Consider the following 16,544-nt stretch of genomic DNA (forward strand, 5'->3'; position numbering starts at 1 on the left):
ACCAGCTGATGTCACTAGGAAAAAATTTACCTTGCTCATCAACAGTTATTTGCCCTGGGTGTTTCTTAAAACTTCCCATGAAGCCCTTCATACTAACGATTATCACAGGCAAAGTTCAGGGCTAGCCAAACTAATCTAGCATGTTAATTCCTGTGTTCCCATGAAAAATGACAATTTGTATTGGTAAGTCTCTGGAGGTCCCAGTTTCTGTATGTGGTCTTCCTTAACATTCTCATTTGAAGGGACACTCTACAGTCATTTTTCAGTTACTTTCTAGTCATCCATGTTACTTCACATGAGAAAGATTCCACTTTCAGCATGTTTTATGTTGTTTTGTCAGTTAATCGCTGAGTTTACAAGAGTTTTGATGACTTAGGAGATGTGATACCAGTTCATATTCATTTAGGTAAAGCCCATTTTGGGCTCAAGCCAACCATCTGATCTCCAGCGGAGAGACTAATAGACCAGCCAAGGATATTCTTTTCCTGGAGGCCGAATCTGTTTTCTACAGTACAGGGAAGGCAAGCTGGAAGGGCACAGCTGGCTGATTCCCCAGCTCACCAGTCACACACATATGTAACTATGTACCTGCTGAAAGCTGGAGCAGGGGAGGAGAATCCCACTGCATTCTCTCCCTCCCCCCAGTCAGTGTGAGTCTCCATCTTTCCCGGTTCCACGTCCTGAAGGAAAGCAGGCTAAAGACAGGTGAGGGTCTCTGGGTGAGGAGGCCATCTATACCACATTTACTGCAGTTGAGCAGCTGAGAGTTTCATCTGGCCAGTTTGCAACTGTAGCCAAGAATGGGGCTCTATATGTACCACCCACACTCCTGCATTTTGTAACTGTACAATCTCTGTGGAAGAGATTAGCTGCAGAAATAGCAACTTCAGCACAGGAAGATGTGCCATCAACTGCAGCTAACACCTCTGTGTTGGAGTGGGACGATGAACATAATAGAAAACCATGTTGTAGTTAGATCTGGTTTTGAACAAAAGACAAATTATTTATTTCTTTCTTCAAATGAAGCATAACACTAAGGTATAAAGGGAGTATAAATAACATCTGATTGTGCTCCTAAGCTCCATGCTATAACTTTCTTGCAATGACATCCTTCAACAAATTAACTACATCATTACTGTTAAGTATTAATTGCACAAAACAGATACACAAAATATATAATGAGCTAGAAAGAGGACAACATTCTTCCATTATGACAAACAACTGTAACAAGAAATGGAAAAAAAAAACCAATAGATCTAGGCTTACACAGATGGCAACACTGAGAGTTTTAAGTCCTCTCCTTGAACACATTACATGTGATAAATAATATGCAAAATATTTAAAGAATTTTATTGTTGCTTACAGAAGATACTTAGCAAGCAAAGAGACAGTAGCAATCACTGCCTCATGTCTCATATCCCCATCATTCAATGCAAATTTTTACATTTCATGCAATAATCCTGAGCTTATTTTCAGTAACATTGAAATGTCATCTATATTAATTACCAAATACATACAGAGCCCAGCTATGGGGTCTATTGTATTATTAAGGCATGAAAAAAGAATAACAGTTTATTAACTCTGAATGCCACAAATACAGCACAGCAGTTAGAAGGCTCAAAAAAGCTCAGAAAGTACCAGTGATTTCTGTGCCAAGGTCCTCCCAGAACATGGCTGTGAATCATCAGCTCCTGAAAAGGTACAGAAGTGAATCCTGGCCTTGCTGACATCAGGGAGTTCTGCCATTGCCTTGACTGCTGGACCAAGCTTCAGAGCTATCAGGAGTAACTCAGACTCCTCTTCATATCCCCAAAAAATTGACAAATTCCTCTCACTCAAGTCAAGTATGAATTTAAAAAACAATACCTACATATTGTTTTCTTAACTAGTATTTTAAGTCTATGGAACAGTTCCATTCATTATACAGTATGGCAATTAATAAAAAGCCTTTTGAGGAAAAGCTTATTTGTTAGTCTGATTTATTAGTACGTTAGTACGTTAAAAGAAGGGGAAAGTATCATGAAAAGAACCTCTGCCAAGTCTATGCTCTATTTATAAATTATTTTTAATTTTAAAATGAAAGACTTTGGTAAGCCAAACCAAGGATATGTGATCTAATTCTAGTCACCGTGGTTCAATGGCTCTTCTCAAAGACAAGGAGCACCACGGCCCTGTCCAGTCATCAGCTGAAGAACTTATCATCTGCATAAATTGTAAGGGGCTAGCAGTAGCTGGATTGTGCAGTTCTTTACATAGCCTCTATTTTAGATTTAAGAAGTTCTTGCAAAATGCCCTGTAGTGAGCCAGGGTATTCCAGTTCAGTTGACTAAGCCATTGAAACCAAGGCCAAATTGGTGGTAAGACTTACTTCATACTTACAATTGCATTATGTCCCACACTGGGAACTAAACCAGCAGATGATCTCCTCTAACTCTGCTACTACTATGGCCTGCCCCTTATGTAGATATTTGCCTAGTTGTGCTCAGAGTTTACAGATCCAGTAGCCTTATCCTTCATCTACAGGTGGCCCACGGTCTGCATGGAAAGAACCATGGTGTGCAGGAGGGACAGACTCTTTTATGCAGCCTTCATGCATACTTCTTTCCATGCCTGCACCCCCTGCACGCACAAGCCACCCCTTGGCAAAGATGGTGCTGCCCAGTTCTCTCACTGCAAGGCTCTGAAAACTTTGCAGATGCACAAATCCAACTTAACTAATTTCATCTAAACACCAAGTTATATTAGTGAAAATACGGTTCATCACAATAAACCATTCAGGAAACTCACTACTGTCTCATCTGAGATAGAAGGAGAAAAAAGGTTGTTGATATTAGATAGTTACTGGGTTAGAATTTGTGTGGGTTTTGGTTGACTTCTACTAATAAATAAGTTAAAGAAGGCTAAGGCTATAAATTGGTACTGTTTCATTTATAAATACTCACTTTATTTCTATTCTCTTCTAAAAAACTTGTTAAGGAAAAAGGTGGCCAGAAGGATTACAGATGTTGTAAATTGTAATTTGGTTGTTAGGCTGTAAAAACCAAACATGTAAGTGAAGTTGAGCACAGTGTAAGAAAAAGCCATTTTTTAATTAACAACTTATTTACAAGTTCATAAAATCAACTGAACTGGAGTAGGTGTTCTGTGTTTGTCACCAATATTTTATTGTAACTGGTAACTTGCAGGCTTTATAGTAGAAGAACAGAAAGAAAATTAAGTTCACTATATACAGCCTTTGTACAGGCTACTTGACTATACACAAGGCATAGTGATCATAACACAACCTAGTCTTCATAATAATTTGTGCACAAAAAGACACCCATCAGACATTATGTGAACGCTACAGTGAAATGACATCACAAGTCCAGTGAAAATTCAGCATAATACAAAACATATTGATCTACTGCAAATGACATCCTTTAAAACAGTAAGCCTTTATTCAGTAGTAACTTAACCAGAGTCTGAAGCAGAGATTTGTTGTGTAGTTATAAGTCTTTTAAGTGAAGCAACCTCTGCAGATAAGTTTGCTATGCCCTGCTTCAAATACAGGTTCTCTGACTCAGAGACATTGTAGATATTGTCTTTTATTTCAACAACTCCAGTTTTGCAGCCACTCTGAATTTTTACATTGAGTTCCTTCTGATGCCAGAGTTCTGGTTTAAGTGACCAGTCTTGGATGTTAGTCACTTGAACCGAGAAAGGAGTGTGAGAAGAATGCATCAAGTTTTGTGCACCATGTTTTTCAAGCTCAAAATGTCTTTTTGAGGACATGTCAATGGGTGATGACAATTTCTGTGTTGCATCATAGTCATTATCCATTGCTTCCACTTTAACTTGCATGGCTTTGGCTTTAATTCGAAGCTTGTGAGGCAAAGCTGAAGAATTCACTTCTGGAACTTTAACTGTTGCATGAACATTTTTATGTTCAACTGGGGAATGGATTGGACCCTTAGGAACCTGCTGTTCATCTTCTCCATCAGATGACTTTCCAACTACACCATCATCAGTTTCTGATGTTCTGGGGGAATTACTGGAGGACCTATTAACTTGCAGGAGAGGAGGAGAATGTGAGTACACATTAAAGGTAGCTCCCATGTAGTTTGGATATATGGATGCCTTATATGAACCTCTGTCATCTCTTGGCTCTCTCTCTAATTCCATGGGCTCCTGTTTTATAATCTGGAATTTATTTTCAGGACTTCTGCAGTTGTTTTGTATACGACTTGGTTGAGTATGCTCTACGGATGATATTTCAGACACATCGGACATTGAGCTTTGAGGAGAATGTTTGATGACAGAAATACAACTGCTGCCAACTATAGATGGTTCATGTTCATCTACAAATGAGCTAATATTTGATTTGGAACTCTGGTAGTCTTGGAAATACACAGTTGTTGAGCTACTGAGTTTCTGTATCTCTTGGGCATAGGCTGCAGAACTAATTAAACCAAACTTTAGCTTCAACGAAAGCAGCTCAGCCTTCAAAGTGGCATTCTCCTCTCCCAGTGCAATTAGTTTGTTCTCTAAGACAAGGTCATTCAGTCGTCGTTTTTCACGAGATCTTTTGGCAGCTTCATTATTTTTCCGCCTTTTCTCCCAATACATAGCATCTTTCTTTTCATCTGGAATGAATTCTCGCTTTCTCCGGCAAGCTGAAGATTTGCTTTTTCCGCTACTTGCTTCAGTAAGTAATATATCTTCATTTGTAGACAATTCTTCAGACACTTCAGCTAAGGTAGACTTAAGTACCATGATTTTGTCCACATTGCTACTTGTGTCAACAGGTCCGTGTTCCTTTTTAAGGGTCTGCATTTTTCTCAGCTGCATCAGAAACAATTTGTAGTAGATCTACAATGAGCAACAGAGCAAGCTATTACCCCAGTATTTCTCACTCCACAACTTGATAAATACAGTGATTTTAAATCCACGCACATTCTTCCTTTTTTTTCATGTTCTCAGACAGAAGTCTAGAACCAATTTTCTTGGCAGAGGCAATGAGAATCTTCTTAAAAACCTGGAATAAACAGAGAATTTGATTACTGTTTAGGAATTGCTGGTTCAGGACACGCAAAAGTAGCTTTTGATAAAAAGCTTAGACTAGCATTTGGTTCATTAAACCTGCTGTAATACAAAGACAGCTCAACACTGAAACAACTGATACTCTAAGCTTTATGATACCTAGGTAGCAGATTTGCTTCCAAAACAAACACAATATTATCCAAGGAAAAATCAATATAAAAATATTTGAGTTTTGATCCTACAGTAATGTTGTCACAGAACTTTCCATGATATCACTGACCAGCCTAAACCTTGAACACTTAATACTGCAGGACACCAGGCATGTTGATGAGCAGCACTAGAAAGTATCTTGTTCTTCCACATTAAAACATCTCCTCTAAAAACAGCTGTGGTGTGTGACTTAGAAATGCTATATATTTGGGTCCTTCATGGATTAAAATTAACATAAGCTGAGTTAGAGAAGCTGCAGTACTTTCTATTGTCTTAAAATAACACCACTATCCATTAAAGCTATTAAAGATTTAATTATTGGTTTTGCATCCTATTAAAAATATATATGTTTATATACACACACACATTTGGAATTTTAAAATGCCTTTTTGATCAATCATATGTGTGTGCATTTACTAGTTTGAATTTATAATTTGGGCAAATACCTAACTATTAAAAAAATAGTGGCAAGAAAAAAAATGTATTACATAATCTTTTTTCTTGTCTCTTATGAAGAAAACTTTAAAATCAGTATTGAAAAATACATTAGAGAAATAACATTTCATTAATAATTTGCATTTGAAAAATAGTCTTATTACATGAAAGTAAAGTTTAATACCATTGAGGCATGTGCACCTTTAGAAAAAAGTGTTTGCATTGAAGTAGAATTTTGATCTAAAAGTCTTACAATTAACAAAGGAAAACTAGCTTAACCTTTAGCTTCAGACATTTTAATCATTAAATTTGAACTTAGCATTTAAATTGACCTTTGTTTTATTTAGTCCCTCTTAATGCAAAAATACTTTATTCTCATAAGATCATTTGGTCTTGATCTGAGATATTGCTTCTCAATATCTCATTTTCCAGTCAGTCATGTTCCTGGTAAAATAAATGTGGTATGCCAAGTGCTTTTGTAGAACTCTCTATTGAGTCAGCAATGATTCTTCCCTGCATAACAAAAAAAAAAAAAAATCAGCCACTTCAGATTAATGTCACTATTTATTGGGAATGTTTTTACAATGACTAATGAAACTAATTTTAACATTATCAGTTGGGAAAGTTATAAGAGAATTAATGAATTGTATTCTGCCAGTTTCTCTTGTCTTTTCCAGAAGGCAAAGAGGAGTGAGTGATGTAATAACAATCAAGCAGGGTCATAAAGACTCAGGTTTCAAGCTGAGTTCTGTTCCATCAAACCATGCCAACTCTTCTGTCATGAAAAATTAACACATTTAATAGAACAGCTAAGTAGAATTTCCTAAAATCCGTGGTTAATTACTGACATGTAACTATTTGTCTTCGATAATACAGCTTTAGCGGAAAATAGAAGCCAGCCACACCAAAGACAGCATCTAACATTTTAGTGCAAAAGCAACACCACAAATTGCCATGTTTGTAAAGGAGAAATGTATGTCTAATATACAAGCAATTACATAGTTAGATCCTGATCCAAAATTCAAATGAGTCGAAGGGAGTTTTCTGTCAAGTCAAATAGGAGCTGGATGAGGTTTAAAAACAAAAATAAACCCTACAACAAAGCAACATCTGTTTGTCCAAACATTCAGTATAACTTGATTTGCTGAAGAAGCTGTAGAGCCATTCTGTCCATTTCACTGCTACATGTAATCAATTGTTTAATTAATATGCATACCATTTTAAATATAGTACAACCCAATACTTAAAAAAAAAATCATTTTTGAACACACAGAATTTAAAAATGAAAAGAGACAAGGCTACCTGAAATTTTGTGGCATTTGTGGAATATTCAGTCTCTGTAACATGACTTTACATTAAAAGAAGAAAAATACTGGGATTTTATTTTATTATCCTGTAGCATTTGGAACACACAGCTATTGATCCGTAATCGTCTTGTTATATTTCAATCACTGTATTCCCTTGTATCATTAACAACTTCTGCATTTCTGAGGAAATGCATACACTTTCTATGGTACACAGTAGGAAGCAGTATAACACGTACTGAATACCTATGAAATCATCACTTGTCTCTTAGTATGCTTCTCAGCCAACTCCCACTGAAGTCAAAACAGTTCAGAACTGTTGTGACATTTCAAGGCCTTACCAATACAGAAGTCTTACTGAATTTAACAGTACTAGAAAGCTACACTCAAACCCAAATAAAAATATTTATTCTCTTAAAAAAGGGATACTAATATGCATACTTCATAATTTTCTGTTATTTATCTGCCATACACCCTGGAACATCTATGCTTACTTGAAACAGTAGCAACAGCAAGGAAGTACTTATAAACATAGGATTTGTGCATATTTTAGAAGAATGAAACTATACCTACACAGATTTAATGCAACTTTTTTTCCCTCTTATATTCCAATCTTCCATTTCCACATGATATAGAAGCAATACATTTAGTCTTTAACAAGTCTGTTTCAGGATGAGAACTATGTGTCTACCTGTATGGTCTCCAGCTCAAAGTGATTCCACTTTGGTGTTTGTCCAACACTGCAATCTAGGAAAAATACTACTAATAATGATAATAATGATAATTAGCTAAAAGTTGTTGGTTTGGTTTCCTTTTCCTAAATGAATGTAGACTAATGGCATAGTTCATCAGTATCACTGTCCATGTATCAAAACTCAGCTGCACATCCAGCCGTAATCTCCTGCAGCCTAACACTGGCACTGAGCTGCGCTTAACAACCCAACAACCTGCAGAGTTCATGTCCCTTGTTCCACGGAACTTCTGCAGTTTGGGCCATTCCAGTGTACAATCTGCTCACTGTAGCACTGACAACTCCTGTTTTGGCCAGCCTCCCTCCTGTACACATTGTTCCTGGCACAAATAGACAGAACGTAAGTAGCATGCAAGTCTACAGCAAATATTAAGTGTGTATCAAAACGAACATTTTTTTGTATGCAGTATTCAACTTTGCTTTCTGCCAGAGTCCATCAGTGAAGCTGTCAAGACAAACATGTAACCCACTGATATATTCTTACTGATTTGCTATTTATGTAGTTAGTTCAAATGCCATCACTTTAGTGAACTAGCAAAACAACAATAAATCTTTAGCTCTTTCCACATTTTCCTTGAGAACTTTTATCATGGCAACTGGAATTGCTGCTTTACAAACAGGAGGCAAAGCCTTTGTTTATTAATACTTCTCCATGTAGATCAGCCCAATGCTGAGTCTGTAAACAAATCAAATCCATCTGATGATAATGGCAAAATGCCTTCAATGAAACCAGCCATTTCACTTCACTTGCATTTTATAATTCCACTGGAAAACATCAGTATTTACACATAAAGTAATGAACTGTAATGATTCCTCTGACTATATTTCAAATTCCAGTATTTTCCCTTATGATTAATTTTTCAATTGCTTTATCACTCCCTCATAAAGTGTTATAAAACCAACATTTAATACTGCCTTACATTAGTCACTGTTAAAGATTTTTTTTTTGGTTGGTTGATGTTAATGGCATTGAGTGCCAATTCAACAATGTAATAACAGTCGACCCTATTAACTTAATTACAGACCCAGTCTTGCTCCCACAGCAATTTTGCCATTGGCTTCAACAGAAGCATCACACAATCCCAGATCCAAATATTAATGAGACTGTCGTATAGAACTCATGCTATTGAAGCAAGAAATTATATATGCAGAAATCACAAAAACTTAATTTATCCATGGACTTCAAAAAATACTTAAGTGATCTGATTGTGTCAAAATAGTACATTAAGGATCTGATCCTGGGGATTTGTGTATTCACACTGTAATAATTGAAATGTTTCAGAAGGTTGAAGGACAGGGCCACAATCTTTCCTTTCTCTCTTCTGTGTAATTTAATTACCTAAGTCATTTCTGCTTTAGAGAATGCACATGGGCCTCCCCACGTACATATGTTTCCCCACTGAGTAACTGCGTATTATTTTTTGTATTTAGCAAAATAATTCATGCTACCTCCAAGTATAATTTTTCAAACATATTCTAGCATGAGATAACTAATTGTTCAATGCTATTGCTCTAACATTTTGATAGTGATTCTATGAAATGCCTTTTCTAGCAGTTGGATGCTCAAACACAATTCACTTTTCTATCACCATGTGTCCAAAAAATTTCTCTCAGTCCTTCAAAAATGGAAGAAAATAAGTACAACTTCTTGTTTTAAAGAAGAACCACGCCCCTGTCACCTTCACCACTATATGGCAAACTGCAAAACCAATAAAAATTCCTATTGATATGTGTCTATGCATATTTTTAGTTGCTGTTGTCCGTGTTTTGCATAGGTATCATTAATGATTATTGCTGCTACCATTCTGTCACAGGTTATCTATTTTGAAAATCTGTCTACATACCAGAAGAGCTTGTGTAGAACCTGTTCATAGATACCTAAATGACCAATTTGCATTCCAGACTTTGAAAAACTGAATAAAACAGTTTGCACTTTATCTTCAAAATGTTTTTAAAACACTTGCTATCTGTCTTGGGACTTTTATGAGGTACAGAAAAAATATCCTCCTCATTGCACACGCAAGACAGGAGGCTGAGTTTAAGCTTAGGTGGTGAATACACAGCCTGCCTAGATAGTGCTGAAATACTCTGGAGCCACTCTATCTCTACCACTTTCCACAGACACAAAAATTACACTATGAAATTCTGCACCTTTCAGGTCTATCATAATTCATAAATCCTCTCCAACAGAGGATGTGGCCCTATTCCAACCTTCACTGAAATCCTTCAACATACTCCTTGCCTTTTATCTAGCACCGTTAGTAAAATTATGTTCCTTTTGAAGAAAAGCTTTAATGCTGGCTCCACTGGAAGAGTAATATTATCCCTAGGACAGATTTGCAGGCAAGAAAGTCTAGGCAATGTAGAGCAAATGAGATTCAAACTTTCTGGAAAAAAATGAGGTGATGGCATTTTATGCTATGATGGACAGGTTAGCCACAGTCACAAAGGAGAAAAGCATTTACAATACAAGTGTTACCACCAATTACTGCCATTATATAGTTGCACTCATAGAGACCATGAATCCATTACAACAGCATGGAGCAATGCAGAACTATTGATCCTGTACACCGTTCCCTTTTCTTACAGCTTCATGGGCATCTTAAGTGCTTACAGTTTCAGGATCAACGTGTAATTAGGTCAGTGGAACACTGATGATGATAGCTTTGTACAAGATGACCCATTTTTGCTAAGATGCTGATCATCTTATTGAAAAAAAATGGGAGATGTCTACACAATATAGTCCATTGGGAACATCAAAATTCATTTATCATGACACTTTTCAATCAAATATAAAAAAAATTAATAAGATCGCCATGGAACTTGGAACACTATTGCACCTTCATATTACCCACCTCCAAGCTGTACCCAGAAAGTTGATGTCATATGTAATTTTTACAAAAGGCTTTCATTGTTAGGAAAATTACTTAACTTACTGTTTATCTTAATAACTACAAATTAACTCATTAAAGTACAGCCTGCTTCCCAAAGGTAAATTACACAAATTATGCAAATAAAATTATTTGGAGAGCACAAAACATATGTTAAAGGTAGCTGTTGCTCAAAAAGGTCAGTCAAGGTTAATAGGTGCAAATTTGACCTATATTTTCTTCCATTTCCTTAGGAAGACAGTATGATTCTATCTGATCTGCTCAATTTTTCCAAAATAAGCTGTTTACTGCTCTGATTTAAGGGGGTGGGGCATGGGGTGGGGAACAGAATCTAAGAATGTTACTCAAAGTGCCAGGAAAAACTTTAAAATGGAGAAGCAAAGGAAATGCATATATAACTTGCATAAATATTTAATGACATATATGTAATATATATAGTATGTGTATATAAATCATGCCATTTTAAATATCACATCACTTTCCAGTATTTTAAATAAAACCCCAATAGAAACAACAGTAACTGAAGTTACAGTATGCTTCTCCTCATTTCAAGAGCTACTTGACAGCAGGAAAAACTAGGCTGCAAAAAGCTATAACTTAACAGTAACAATGTTCTGGAAATACGATCTCAGCTTTCCCCTAGTTAAGAACCATTAAAAAAAACAACTAAACAACCAAACAAAAAAAACCAAAAAAACACCACACCAAAATCAAATGTTAATTATTCTGACAACAAATGGCTTTCTATTATTGAACTGTGTTTTTAAAATGCCAAGCATGGACCAGACCTTCAGCTGACCTAAATTTATATAGCACTATTTAAAGGCAGCAGAATTATGTCAATTAATCCCAGCTGATGCTCTAAACATGCATCTTGTTACATAACAACTGAAGTACAAACATGTAAAACAAACACTGCCTGCACTTTGTTGGTATCTACCGCTCACTGCAAGCAGAACAGAGAAATAGCAATCTTCAGAGCTCTGATTCTGTGAGATGGTCCAGGCAGGAAGACCGCTGCCCATGCTGAGCACCATTTTCTTTCTTGGGTTGCTTTCTGCTCATAAGAGGAGGTCTTGTAGCACTGGCTCCCCTACACTGCTAACTGCTGTGCAGCCACCTCCATGGCAAAAACTGGTTAATTATTCAAATACTTCAGGACAGACTGAAAATTACACCAAGATGGAGCAACTCAAGAAAGGGGAAAAAAAAAACCCTTGTCTTAAGGCATTCTTTCTGACAGGAGAGAGATTTTTGCAGTATCTGTCACCAACTCAGTCTCATAGTATGCTAGTTTGGACATGGATCAACTCAACACTTGAATCAGGAAAAAACCAAGATATCTAAGGAAGTCCTAATAATAATAATTCATTTTAGATCTACCTTTTAATAAAACAAGTTTTTGAGAACGTTGCTTCTATCACATTGAGTAAAGTCCAAGTATGCCCTTGCTTACACAATCTTATTTTTGACAGTCATGCTTAGCATCAGTATTAGACAGTTACATATACCTTTTTGAAAAAAATTTTTTTGAAAAGATTTTTTTTAAAATTACTTTCAAGCACTGTAAAATGCTGTAACATGGAAATCAACTCTCATTTTCTTTTAGAACAGACTGCAGGAATTGGCCATCTATTTGCATTTTTTTTCTATTACATATCCTAAGCACATTTATATCTCATAACTGGCTGTAATGATCATGGCAAGGTCACCTAGAAGAGTCAATTAAGCTGATGAGTCAGATACATTGCTTAACAGTGTGTAATAAGACTCAAACAGAGGATTTTATTGTTCATATTATTGCATCATAGTGATGTTATAACAGCAGTGAGATTGCTGTCTGGAAAAAAATATTGCATAAGGATAGTTTGCATAACTATTTGCTAAAATAAGTCAATTTGAAATGAGCTAAAGGTTTCTATTTCTTATGAGTTTTATTTCAAGATAAAGGATTGAAAAAAGCAGCATGGTACTGATATCTTTCACAGACTCTGTTTAGACTTTATTGCAATAGAAAGAATGTCTATATTCTACAAATTTCAGCCAAAGTATGGCAAATACTGTTCCGTCTTAGGATAAGCTAAGCTGTGAGAAGGTCATGTAAGTTCATATTGCTCAAGGGAAGACTCTAAGCTTTTTGACACCTTTCAGATCAGTTCCTTTAAAACAAAAACAAAACAAAACAAAAAAAACCAAACAAACCAACCCCACACAGCAGAAAATTGAGGCTTTGAAGTCAAATCCAGGAAGCTGGATATTTTAAAAGCTAGTTAAGTCCTTTGGAGAGTAAGAGGAGTTAAAAATGTAAAGTGAACAAAAACAAAAAGTAGAGGCAGATCATTCTAAAGAGCGTTAGCACTTCCAACAGTCAAAGATATTTGTAACGTGAGAACTTCTGTAACAATAACTGTCAGTGCCAATGATATTAAGGATCTTTATTCAGTAATCCTTGAACTTGTTGGTTTATTTCAGGTCTTTGGGCCAAAACTCGAATCCTTATTCATTCAAATTTCCCATCAAAGTCAACATTTTGATTGAATAAGGACCGTAAAAGTGATGCACATAGCAATATTTTAAATGAGACTCTGGATTGAATTAATTACTGAGGAGGGCAAAGATGACTCAAAGTAGGTTACATACACAGGAGTGAACACAATGAAACTGAGTGCAATCATTCAAGTTACAAGGACAAGGAAAAAAAAAAGGGGGGGTGTTTTTAACACAACAGTAACTCCATGAGAGCTTCATGATCAAAGCTGTACTTGACCCCAACAATCAAGTAGCAGAAAAGTTTATGCATGTTATCAAGAATATCACATTTTAAAAATACTTTGCTGCCGCTACCTATGGCAGGTATACTGAACATAAAGACAGTGGCTGGGGTACTCGATTTGGACTTCGGAGGTATTGGTCACAAGCACAGTGATGTCGGTTTCGTCTACTTAGAGGACCGTTTTAGTCACGCACAAAAATCACCTCCTCTTGAAAGCCAAGTTATCATCAGCAACTTTCAAGCTATGCTCCCGTCGAGGAGAGAGCACAAGCTGACCCCAGAGTATGGGACGTCCAGCCACGGCTTTTGCCACTGCAATGCCGAAGTGACTTGGCAAAATAACAGAATTGGGCAATGGCCATTTTCTGTTGTTTTTGTTGTTCATTACGTAAGGAGAAAGCCGAAAATACTCGGGTCGCGGGACTGGGGGGTGTGCTAGGCTATCTCATGCCTACCTGCGAGCCATACCTCTCCCGCGGGGCGGGGAGGCAGGCGACAGCGCTGGAAAGAGCGGGGTGGGGGTGGGGGGGGGCCTTTGTCTGGCGCTCCCTGCCTGCAGGCGACGCTGGGACGGGGGGGAGACGGGAGGGGGGGTTGGGGAAGCTCCGCCGGGCGCGGTGCGGGGCCGAGCTGCGGGGAGGCGGCAGACGCCGCCTCCCCGCAGCTCGGCCCCGCACCGCGCCCGCCACAAAGGCGGCCCGGCGGCCCCCTACGTGACCGGCGGCTCATGGCGCCCGGCCCGCTCCCCCCTCAGCATGGCCCCGCGCTATCAGCCCGCCACCCCCCCCTCCATTCCACCACCACAACCACCACCACCACCACCCCCCCCGCCGCCGCCGCCCCAGCCCAGAACAAAGGGCTGAGGGGGAGCGGCAGCGCCCCCAGCCCTCGCTCGCTCGCCCGCCGCCGCGCGGCCGCCGCGCCCCAACGGCCACCAACGGCTCCCAACGGCCGCTGGGGAGACGGCGACCCCCGCGCGCGCGAGGAGCAGCGCAAGCCTGAGGGGAAGGTGGGCGGCGGGATCGGGCTCAGCGTGCCGGCTCCGCTCCCCGCCGGCTCTGTCACACTGACCTACTTGCGGGGCTGGCGGCTGCCCCCGGGACCCGGCCCCGCTGCCCCCGGGGGGCCGGCGGCACCTGGCCCCCCCGCCCGCCCCGGCCGGCAGGGCACGGGCGGGACGGCTCTACCTCTCTTCTGCGGCGCGGCTGACATCTCCTAAACGCCTTCCTCCCTTAAACTAGACGTTCTTTCTTTGGGGGGGTTGGTGGTGGGTTTTTTTCCTCCTGTTTTTTTTTTTTTTAAGAAGAGGCAAGTGAAAGCCCGTACCGGAGGAGATGGCTCAGCGTCTGGGCGAAATGCCTTCCTAAAAATACAGCCTTATCAAAACGTCTCTGAAGGCGTGGAGTTAAAAATCCGAGCAAATGGCCTCGAACGTCTACACGCACAGCTCTGGAGAAAAGACCAGAAATAGCACATGAAGCCACAATTGCTAAAATGCGATGGGGCTAAATTTAGAGCAACACAAATCTCGTTTTAAGGCACCCGGCACGCAGCCGGCGAGCGCGCCTTGCCTCCCCACTTACCCAGTTGTCTACTTCCCTTATTAAACGCACTTTTAACAAAACCTGTTACAGTTACGGGTTTGGGGGGCTTTTTTCCCGGGCGAGATTGTCCTAGTTTCTTTGTAGCGAGATTATAAAATCGCATAATTAGCTCCCTCTTCCCAGCCCGGCTGCCAGCAAATTCTGTGGTTACATAATGCAACATTTCCAGGAACTATTATGCGATCGGTCCCGCAGCGCCTGAAAAACAGCGACAAAAGTGACGAAAAGGGCTGAGGCAAGCAAGCGCAGCCCCGCACGGTGCGGGGACGGGGGACGGGCGGCTGCCAATAATCCCGCTTGCCCGCGGGCAACATCCCCCAGCGCCGCCCGAAAAGGGGAGGTGGCGGGGGGGGGGGTGTCCTCTCCGGCAGGCTCCGGCAGCCCGGCGGTACGCAACTCCCGGTGGTTTTGGGGCCGAGGCACGGCTGTCGCTCGGGTCCCAGCCCTCCGCCCCGCACGGCGGCAGCCTGTTCCCCGCCGGAACATTATGCAACGCGGGAGAGCGGCTCCGGCGGCGCTGCCCCGTGCTCGCTGTAGGGAGAAGCTGGGGGGTGGGGGGGGTGGGGGTGTGTAGCGCGGCACGCCGGGAACGAGCAGCCACCCCCCCACCCCCCCCGGCGAGGGAAAGCCTTCGGCGGGCATCTCCCGGACTGCCTCCCGCGCCGCCACCCCTCCGCCGATCCGCCCGCCAGCGCGCAGAGCCGGCCCGCCCGGCGGACCCCTCCCCGCCCGGCGGCCGCCGGAGCCGGCTGGGCTCGCATTATGCAACAGCCGCCCCCAGTCGGGGCGAGGCGAGGCCAGGCGAAGCGCGGCGGGCGCCGCAGCTCGGGCGGACACCCCAACTTCATAGCCGCGCACCGCTCCGCGTGCGTACCCGCGCCTTCCTACCTGCAGCACACGGCGGAGCGCCGAGCATCCCCCGCCCCGCGCCGGGCCGCGGGCGAGGCGAGGCGAGGCGGGCGGTGGTGGTGGTGTGATGCCGTGCCCTGCGGTGCCGTGCCGTGCCGCGCTGTGCTGTGCGGGCAGCAGCGGAGCAGCCGGGCGGGAGCGTGCAGCGGTGGCGGCGGCGCGGAGGGATGTGTGTTAGTAGGTCAGAGCTGCGCGGCGCGAGGCTCATAGCCCGCATGCCAGCCGCGCCGCGCCGTGACTGGCGGCGACGCCGCCCCAATCGGCGCCGGGCGCTGCCGGGGGACGGCCAATGGGAGCGGGCGGGGGCGGGGCGGGGCGGGGCGCGGGGCGGTGTGTGGTACAGTAGGTCTGTGTGCTGGCGATTGCATAACCGCCGGCGGGGCGGGGGGCGGCGCGGCGCGGCGCGGGGGGGGGAGGGGGGAGCGAGGGGGGCGGGCGGGGGGAGAGCGGCGCGGGGGGCGCCGGCACTTACGTAACCGCCGCGGCGCCCCGCGGCAGCGCGCGGGGGGGCGCTCGCCGCGCGCAGCCTCCGCAGGGGCGCAGCGCCGCGCCCCCTCCCCGGCAGCGGCGGGGGCTCGCGGCGGGGGCCGAGCGCCGCCGCCCGCGCTGCCGGGGGAGAGGGAAGGGAGCGCGGCGCGGCGCGGCGGG

At 42.3% G+C, this 16,544-nt stretch overlaps 1 protein-coding gene across 2 annotated transcripts; it reads right to left on the minus strand.

Moving 5' to 3' along the window:
* Window positions 1-979: 979 nt before the first annotated feature.
* On the minus strand, window positions 980-16,132 carry NFIL3 (nuclear factor, interleukin 3 regulated). 2 transcript variants are annotated; one of them, XM_069776506.1, is made up of 3 exons: window positions 15,876-16,132; window positions 14,710-14,832; window positions 980-5,014 (listed from the first exon to the last, which is right to left on the minus strand). In XM_069776506.1, the coding sequence occupies exon 3, from the start codon at window positions 4,825-4,827 to the stop codon at window positions 3,451-3,453; it is 1,377 nt and encodes a 458-aa protein (XP_069632607.1). In that variant the 5' UTR covers window positions 4,828-5,014; window positions 14,710-14,832; window positions 15,876-16,132; the 3' UTR covers window positions 980-3,450. The 2 variants fall into 2 exon arrangements, with proteins under 2 accessions (XP_069632607.1, XP_069632606.1); XM_069776505.1 differs by lacking the exon at window positions 14,710-14,832.
* Window positions 16,133-16,544: the final 412 nt, after the last annotated feature.

The sequence above is a fragment of the Haliaeetus albicilla genome, chromosome Z (genome assembly GCF_947461875.1).
Source record: "Haliaeetus albicilla chromosome Z, bHalAlb1.1, whole genome shotgun sequence".
Classification (NCBI taxonomy): Eukaryota; Metazoa; Chordata; class Aves; order Accipitriformes; family Accipitridae; genus Haliaeetus; species Haliaeetus albicilla.